The 9,807-nt window shown below is 44.9% G+C and overlaps 1 protein-coding gene across 1 annotated transcript in view; it reads right to left on the bottom strand.

Moving 5' to 3' along the window:
• The window catches only part of gatad1 (GATA zinc finger domain containing 1), a 31,361-nt gene extending 22,550 nt beyond the window's left edge, over nt 1-8,811 (bottom strand). Inside the window, exon 1 of the mRNA XM_072253701.1 lies at nt 8,500-8,811. Within this exon, the coding sequence (XP_072109802.1) occupies nt 8,500-8,682 (183 nt within the window). The 5' untranslated portion in view covers nt 8,683-8,811. The remainder of the gene's footprint in view (nt 1-8,499) is intronic.
• Nucleotides 8,812-9,807: the final 996 nt, after the last annotated feature.

Here is a 9,807-nt window from a genome sequence, read left to right on the forward strand (position 1 = left end):
AACTGATGCTGACTGACCTGCTGAGTTCCTCCAGCGCCTTGTGAGTGTTCCTTTGACAATAGCATCTGCAGATTATTTTGTGTAGCAGATGTTGTCTACGTGGACATTAGTAAGGCATGTGACAAGGCCCCGCTGGTCAAGAAGGTTCAGTTACTCAGCATTCAGATGAGGTAGTAAATTGGATTAGACATGGCTTTGTGGGAGAAGCCAGCGAGTAGTAGGTAGTAGAGTGGTGCCTCTCTGACTGGAGGCATGTGACTAGTGGTGTGCCACAGGGATTGGTGCTGGGTTCTTTGTTGTTTGTCATCTATATCAATGATCTGGATGATGATAATATGGTTAACTGAATCAGCAAATTTGTGGATGACACCAAGATTGGGATGTAGTGGACAGTGAGAGAGGCTATCATGGCTCGCAAAATAATCTGCATCAGCAGGAAAAAATGGAAGATGGAATTTAGTGCAGACAAGTGCAAGGTTTTTCACTTCGATAAGACCAACCAGGATAGGCCTTACACTGTGAATGGTATGCCACTGAAGAGTGCGGTAGAACAAAGCGATCTAGGAATATAGATCCATAATTCATTGAAAGTGGTGCCACAGGCAGATAGGGTCATAAAGAAAGCTTTTGGTACATTAACCTTCATAAATCAATGTATTGAGTACAGGAGATGGGATATTATGTTAAAGTTGTGTAAGACATCGATGAGGCCTAATTTGGAGTACTGTGTGCAGTCTTGGTCACCTACCTACAGGAAAGATATAAATAAGGTTGAAAGAGTGCAGTGAAAATTTACAGCCTGGTCTGGAGGATCTGAGTTATAAGGAAGGATGGAATAGGTTATGACTGTACTCTTTAGAATGTAGAAGCTTGAGAGGAGATTTGATAGAGATACATAAAATTATGAGGGGTATAGATAGAGTAAATGGAAGCAGGCTTTTTCCACGGAGGTTGGGTCGGGTGACTACAACCAGAAGTCATGGCTTAATGGTGAAAGGTGAGAAGTTTAAGGGGAACACGAGGGGAAACGTCTTCACTCAGAGGGACATGAAAGTGTGGAATAAGCTACCAGCACAAGTGGTGAATGTGAGCTCGATTTCAACGCTTAAGTCAAGTTTGGATAGGTACGTAGGTAGTAGGGGTATGGAAGGCTATGGTCTGGTGCAGGTTGATGGGAGTAGGCTATTTAAATGGTTTCAACATGGACTAGATGGGCCAAAGGGCCTGTTTCTGTGCTGTAATTCTTTATGACTCTATGGATGAATAGTGAACTTTAAAGAGTAAAGTAACAGATGTTGAGGAGATACAAACTGTATAGTGAGTGCATATGTGGCACATAAAATTTGACGGATTACATTTTGATAGGATGATTCAGAGGAAGCAATATAAATCAGAAGGTAGAAATCTAAAAGGAGAGCACTGCCTAGTAGAATGCCATAGGAGTTGGTATCGGGAGTCTTGTTATTCGTTATTTATATACTACAATTGCAAACGTACAAGGCTTGATCAGTAAGTCCGCAGATGATAGTGAAGGAAGTTATTGCAGATTATGGGGGATATTTAACCATTAGATAAGTGGCCCAGGGAGTGGCAAATAGATTTCAATACAGATAAGTGAGAGGTAACGCATTTTGAAAAGCCAAACCAGTGTAGGACTTGTACTATGAATGGTAGGGCACTAGGTAGTGTAATGGGATAAAGGAAGTCCCTGTGCATAGTTCATTGAAAGCAGCATCACAGGTAGACAGAATGGCACAAAGGGTGTTTAGCATGGTCGACCTCATCAGTCAGGACATTGAGTGCAAGAGCTGGGACATTAGGTCGCAGTTCTACAAGTCACTGTGAGGCTGCATTTGGGAGTACTGTGTACCGTTTTGGTTACTGTTATAGGAAAAAATTAATTTAACTGAAAAATGTGCAAAAAGATTTCTAAGGATGTTGTCAGGACTAGAGGGTCTGAGCTGAGAGGTTGGCCAGGCTAGATCTTTATTTCCTGGCAACCTTATAGAAATATTTAAAGTAAGAAACATCAGTAAGGTAAATGATAATAGTCTTTTAGATTATGAGAACACTCAGTCCTCTTTTTTTAGATTATTTAGATTTGGTCTTTTCCTCAAAATATAGCCAAAACACAGACTACCTAGGTGAGCAATATGGTGTTATCTGTGCTATATCGCTCTATATGACTCTAAACCTCAGCCTTTATATATAAAGTTTGTTTAAAATGGTAAAGGAGATTGAGAAAGTTGATTAAAAAGTATATGGGCTTCTAGTCTTAAATACAGGCATAGACTACAAGATGACCACTTATTACATAGCAGTTAAACCACAAATAGTACTGAATCCAGATCAAACATAGATGTGCAGAGAGCCAGCACAGTATAATTTGCTCATTGAACAGAATACAGTGGATTCTAAGGACACATCGGGAGCGGTACATTTTGACCTAATGGGCTGTCCAGATTGCTGAAGTTTCACAGAAATAGTTAAAAAGGTACAAAAAAAAGACAAACCAAAGTTTAACTGAATAACAAGTTACGTATTTAAATGAAATACAGAATTAGAACACTATGAATATTACTACAATACTATAAAACTGTGTACGTATTAGTTTCTAATAGTTATAGACAGAGGAATTCATCGTGTGTACGCTGCCATGTTCTTTTGATTGATTGCAAATGAACAAAATAGGGCAGATACCTAGTGCAGATAATTGACTGCCTTCATGCAATGTTTTCGACGATTGCATCCTCTGAATCTTCATTTTCATTGTAATATTCAAGATGACTGTTGATAGCTTTGAATTATCCATAGTTCCTAACGTGCTGAAGCAGTGAAATAGTTTCATTTTCACTCTTGGCCATTTGTGGCATCTCCAAGCCTGAATGCTTGAAACCGCAGCAAGCAAAACAGTTCCGAATTGACTTGCTGCTTATTTCTCACCAACTACCAGTCACAAAAATCACTGCTTTCTGAACAAACACACAACTGACTGTAATTTAAAAACTGTCTACTCTAAGCACCATGTACTACCTAATGGCCACATAAGTGCATGTGACTGATGCTAGTTAGTAACTGTTCAGCAACAGTCTCCTGCCCATTTTAAGCTGCATATTATCCCAAATAAACAAAGGGAATCCCAGCTATTTTCTCGATAGCTTCTGCTCTATAAGAGTTGTCCCAAATAAGCAGCTGCCCTGATTAACTAATGGCCCAATTAACTTGTAAGTGGTTTCTCCAGGCTTCAGGCCTTTTTATCTAAGGCTATGTCCACACCAGACCAGATAATTTTGAAAACGCCGGTTTCAAGTAAAAAAGATAGGCATCCACACCAGGCGTTTTGGAAAATACCTCCGTCCACATTAAAACAGGTATTTGGGCGAATCTCCTCCTACTGGGCATGCGCAGGACACATCTACAGAAAACAAGTGAAGAGGAAACAGTATACTTGGTGTGTATTTGTCCAGTTACAGACTAGAAAAACTTAAAAGGAAATTGCCAAACGACGGACAGCCGTTGGCTCTCGTGCAGGAGGACTTAAAACTGAAAAAACAAATACTGGAGCATATGGAGGGAACCGACAGGGAGTTCACGGACAGTATGACCCGGCTGACAACAAACATTGAAAAACTGACTAACTCTGTTGTAGAGGGATTTGCAATGATGAGGAATATGATGGCTCCCCCCCCCGCCCCCCCAAGTACTTTTCACCGCCACAATACCAGCCTCACAGCCACTACAATAGCTACACAGACCCCCCCGATGACCCCACCAACATCTTCCCCACTCCCACAGAGGGGTCACCCTGGAAACATTTCCTACGGTCATAGTCTCTTCACCGATGAAAGGGACGACAGGTTTTTTAAAACCTCCGGTTACCCCGTACACACAACGCCCAACCGGCGTTTTCAGATTTAAACACTCTGGAGAGCATTTTAGAAAAGTTCCATTTTCGGGAGAGGAAAACGCCATTTCAGTGTGGACGGAGGGTCAAAATGAAAAGAAAAAGCTTTGGTTACGGATTTATCCGGTCTAGTGTGGACGTAGCCTAAGAAAATTTCGTCAGTTGGTTAATGCCTTTGATACTGATCTCATGAAACTTTAAACAAAGGGACACTGTATAGTTCAAACTCTTAGGTGAAACACCTCTGAGAACACTAACAAGAGAAATTCCACAGAAAACATATGATAAGTAGGATGGAAAAAAACTTTACATGGAGAGTAACTATGATCTGAAACTTACTGCAAGTGTGGGAGGATGTGATTCACTTGGTACTTTCAAACAAGAACTGGATTGACATACGTCTCTCTCAATGGCTCTTACACGTTGTTATTACATGTGTCCTCTTCCACTGGCAGCACATTCCGAGCACCTATAAGGCTCTCTGTGCAGAGAGCTTATAAATCTTCATTAAACTTTTCCCCCCTCTCACCTTAGGCTTGCTGGTATTTGGCATTGCCATGCTGGGAAAAATCCTCTGACCATTTACCCTATCTATGCTGCTCAAAATTATATACACTCCTATCACACTGTTTCTCAATCTCTGACCCTCAAGACAAAACAATCCAAGTTTGTTGAATTCCTCCAAGCAACATCCTAGGAACCCTCTTTTCACACGCATCAAAGCCTCCACATCCTTCCTGTAAGGCAGTGACCAGATCTCCAAATAGGGCCTAACCAACTTTACCTCATTGAAACAGGACTTCTCGACTTTTCTACTCAATATCCGAGTGATGAAGGCACAAACGTCATACAGTTTCTCGTGTTAGCTCTTTCAGGGAGCAATGGATCATGCCACTTACTGCATAAATCAAGTACTGGGGAAGGAGATGATAATACTTTTGCTTATCGCTCAATTCAATCTACTGCTGATGCCATAGTCTCTGCACTCCAGACCGCCCAATCTCACCTGGAGAGTCTCATACGCCAGCCTGTTGTTTATTGATTTCAGCTCGGCGTTTAATATCATCCCTAGAAGCTGCTGCGTAAACTGTCCTCGCTGTGTCTCAACACCTCACTCTGTAACTGGCTCATAGACTTCTTGACAGAAAGGCCAGTCAGTCCATGTTGCCAGAAACGTCTTAGCTCCATCACACTGAGCACTGGCATTTCCCAGCTCGGTGTACTCAGCCCACTGCTGTTTACAGGCTGATGCATGACTGCACTGCTAGATCCAGTTTGCTAATGGCACAGTCAACAACGCTGACAAGATGGCATACAGAAAGGAGGGTGAGCGGCTAGTAGCATGGTGTGAGTAGAACGCGAGTCTCGATGTGGACAAGGCCATAGGGATGATCGTGGACCTTAGGAAGGTGCAGACGGACCACTCATACACGGCTCCTCCTCGTGGGGAGAGTTAGGAACACGAAGTTTCTGGGAGTGCATATAATGGACAATCTCATCTGGTCCCTCAACCCCACCTCTTTGGTCAGAAAGCATAGCAGCATCTCCACTTCTTGAGGAGAGTGAGGTGAGTGAGGCTCCCCCCTCACCCCATTTTAATCAATTTTCACAGGAGCACCATCAAGTGTCTTGTCCAACTCATCACCATCTGGTAGGGGAATCACACAGCATCTGACCACAAGTCCCTACAAGGGATTGCGAGGAGTGCAGAAAGGATCATCAGGGTCTCTCTTCCATCCAATAGAGATATTTGTCAAGAGCGTTGTGTACATAGGGTCCTTAGCAAGTTAATGACCCCTCCCATCTGTCCAACAATCTCCTTCACCCCACCAGCAGGCAGGAGGTACTGTAGCAATAAGGTAAGAACTTCTTTTCCACAAGAAGACTACTGAACTCCATGCCACCACCCAGATCACATCACGCATGAAGCACCAGTGCTTTTATGTTGTTTATTTTTCAATTAGTGTCGTAAATGTACCTTATTATTTAATTTGCTCGTGATATTACTTTAGGCATTGTGTGTGTGTTCTATGTACTGTGTTATACATCTTGGTGTGAAGGAATGGTTGTTTCATTTGGCCGTATACATGTCTACATTTGAATGACAATTGGAGGGCGGAGCAAAGTTAAGATGGCGCTAAACGGCAACTCCTTTGCTTGCATCTTCAGAAACAGCTCTGTTTCTATCTTTGATATCTCTTTTTTCCCTTTTCCAGGTTCTTTTGAAGACCCTGATTTGGATTTGCACTCTGACTTCAGTTCTTTGCAGAAATGGGACCCAATCTCAGGGTGCCACAACTGGCAGTTTTTCGATATGCCAGGGTCGCGGCCTGGAAGACTCGTGCGCCATCAGGGTGCTGGATTTTCATGGCTCTGGAGACGGGCTCATTCAAGGCCGGTGCCCCCAACTGAGGCATCGCGGGAGAACACGGAACATCGGGAGCTGTGTGTCCACAGACCTGAACCTTTCCGGGGCCAATTCTCTGGGCACAGGCCTCGGAAAAAGTGACGCAACAGATATTTAACACAATAAATCAGTGAGTTCTTTGTTATATCTCCCCTCTCACTGTGAAACACAGACACCCCTTTATCTCTTATTGGGGGGGAGAGAGAGGGGGAGGGGGAGGGGGAGGGGGAGGGACAGCCTATGGCATGTCGAATAACGGGTGAACAAGCAGTCTCTGGGGTACTGCAAGTCTGTATCTTTATTAATGCTTTGCTGCACGCTCGGTGGAGGGCACCAATGCTTTTTTTGCTGGGGGAGGGGAGGGATCATTACCTTGCTACTGCTTGTGTGTGGGAGTGGACAGCTGGGCAGGGGGGCTTTGGGGTTCTAACGTTTAAATGCCATTCATTCTTTGGGGCACTCCTCTGTTTTCGTGGATGGTTGCGGAGAAAAAGAATTTCAGGAGGTATATTATATACATTTCACTTACTGAATGTACTTACATTCATGTTAAATGTACTTACTGAACCTATTGAACTTGAACAAATGAGCGATAGGAGGGAAAAACTATTTACATAGAATAACCTTAATCTGAAACTCAGTATTTGAAAGCATAGTGAGTTGCGATTCATTCGGGACTTACAAACAAAAATTAGATTTGCTGGCTTGGCATAGTAACTGCTCTGCACACAAGAGTCTGCAGGGTTCTGGACAGTTCAGCATGTCGCAGAAACCAGCCTCCCTTCTATAGACTGCCTCAAAAAAGCAGTCAGCGTAATCAAACACCCCACCCACCCCCAAACATCCTCTCTTCTCCCTTTTTCGATTGGGCAGAAGATGCAAAAGCCTGATAGCACCTATCACCTGGCTCACAGACAGTTCCATCCCACTGTCATAAAACTATTAAGTGGGTTCCCTATAACCAAAAGATGGACTCTTGTCCTTTGTTATGATATGCACCTTACCTGAACTTCCTCTGCACCTGTTAGTTTATTCTGCGATTTTGTTTAACCTGTTCAATCTCAATGCACCATGTAATGATTTGATCTGTATATACAATATACAAGACAATATTACAATAATAAACGGATACCAAAAACTGGATGTTTCTACACGGAACACACATAAAAGTTGCTGGTGAACGCAGCAGGCCAGGCAGCATCTCTAGGAAGGGGTGCAGTCGACATTTCAGGCCGAGACCCTTTGTCAGGACTAACTGAAGGAAGAGTGAGTAAGGGATTTGAAAGTTGGAGGGGGAGGGGGAGATCCAAAATGATAGGAGAAGACAGGAGGGGGAGGGATGGAGCCAAGAGCTGGACAGGTGATAGGCAAAAGGGGATACGAGAGGATCATGGGACAGGAGGTCCGGGAAGAAAGACAAGGGGGCGGGGGGGGGGGACCCAGCAGATGGGCGAGGGGTATATTTAGATGGACAGATGGAGAAAAAGGAGAGTGAGAGAAAGAATGTGTGTATAAAAATAAGTAACAGATGGGGTACGAGGGGGAGGTGGGGCATTAGCGGAAGTTAGAGAAGTCGATGTTCATGCCATCAGGTTGGAGGCTACCCAGACAGAACATAAGGTGTTGTTCCTCCAACCTGAGTGTGGCTTTATCTTTACAGTACAGGAGGCCTCATGATCCTCTCGTATCCCCTTTTGCCAATCACCTGTCCAGCTCTTGGCTCCATCCCTCCCCCTCCTGTCTTCTCCTATCATTTTGGATCTCCCCCTCCCCCTCTCAAATCTCTTACTAACTCTTCTTTCAATTAGTCCTGACGAAGGGTCTCGGCCTGAAACATCGACTGTACCTCTTCCTAGAGATGCTGCCTGGCCTGCTGCGTTCACCAGCAACTTTGATGTGTGTTGCTTGAATTTCCAGCATCTGCAGAATTCCTGTTGTTTGTGTTTCTACACGGAGCTAGGGCTAACTCAAGACGCCAAATTACATCTTCCTGTGTCTGGTCTACATCAACTCTCGAACCAAACACCCTCAAAACAACTGTCTATTAAACGGCCTTAGTTTTTGGTGAAGCAGAGGTGGTCTCAGAGGCCTTCAGCTTCCAGCCCCTCTTCATTTGTTGTTAGGGAGCAACCGCGCACCATTCCCTGGGAGGGGTCAGCGTCCAGACAGAGGCCCTGGTCTCTCTCACCTGCTTCCCACCGCCGTTGCTCTGCTGCGCTGGCGGAGCCGCTCCCGGTGCCGAGGCCGAGCCGGGGCCGGGGCTTTTCCCGGCGCAGTTGTTGCAGACGATGTCGCCCTGGCTGCTCTTCCTCCACATGGCCGACGAGTTGGCCTTGCACACGCTGCACGATGGCTTTAAACCCAGCGGCATCTTGTCGGCTTCTGGTCCGAGCGCCAATTAATTTAAGGAGTCACAGCACCAAACCCGGCCCTTGCCCAGCTAAACCTCGGCACAGCACCGTACCTGCCCACATCGCCTCCCCGGCCGGTGGGAAGACCAGTCAGCAGCGCCCTCCGGTGACCGGGAGGACTGCCAGAAAGCGGCGCTCTTCACCTGCTCCCATCGAACCGACAGAGCACTAAACGCGCAGTGCACATTAATCCCACCATTCTCTGCATAGCCGCGATCCAAAGAGCTTCTTAAACCTTCCTGTTGCATCAGCTTGCCTCACTATCTCCGGCAGCACATTCAAGCCACCCACCAGTATGTAAGCACAAACTCCCCTCTCACCTTAATTGCTCACTCTCTAGTAATAGTGCAGAGTTTTGACCCCTTATTTAAAACACGGGGTAGCATTAGAGGCAATCCAGAAGATTCATCAGGTTTATTCCTAGGATGACAGCATAATTGCATCATTAGCAGTTTACTGACCTTGCTTCAGATGAAGTGCCCTTACACTCATTACGCTTTTCAAACGGGGCACCTCTTTTTCCCCCCTATTAGAGAGAGAGAGACTGTAGTATGTCGAATTACTGGGTGAATGAGCAGCCTTTGGGGTACTGCAAGTCTGTGTCTTTATTGATGCTTTGCTGCTGCTTATGTGTGGGAGGGGGAGCTGGGGGCTTTGGAGTTCTAACATTTAACTGTCATTCATTCTTTGGGACATTCCTCTGTTTTCGTGGATGGTTGCGAAGAAAAAGAATTTCGGGATGTATATTGTATACTTTCCTCTGACATTAAGTGTATCTTTGAAACTTTCAAATCTAGTAACCTTTGTCTCTTTTGCACTTGACTTCTGCACTCCACCCTTAGTTTTCTCTTTTTTAACTTTTGTTTTTACTTTATCCACACTTTACTGTTTTACCTTACCCATACCCCTCTAATCTATTGAACCCACCTCCTCCCCCCCCCACCGTTATTTAGTTTAAAGCCCTATCAACAGTCGTCGTCATGCGATTCACCAGGATCCAGGTTCCATCATTGTTCGGGTCGAGCCCGTCCCAATGGGACAGCTCCCTCCTTCCCCAATGCTGGTGCCAGTTTCCCAGTAAAGGA

This window comes from Mobula birostris, chromosome 3 (genome assembly GCF_030028105.1).
Source record: "Mobula birostris isolate sMobBir1 chromosome 3, sMobBir1.hap1, whole genome shotgun sequence".
NCBI classification, from domain to species: domain Eukaryota; kingdom Metazoa; phylum Chordata; class Chondrichthyes; order Myliobatiformes; family Myliobatidae; genus Mobula; species Mobula birostris.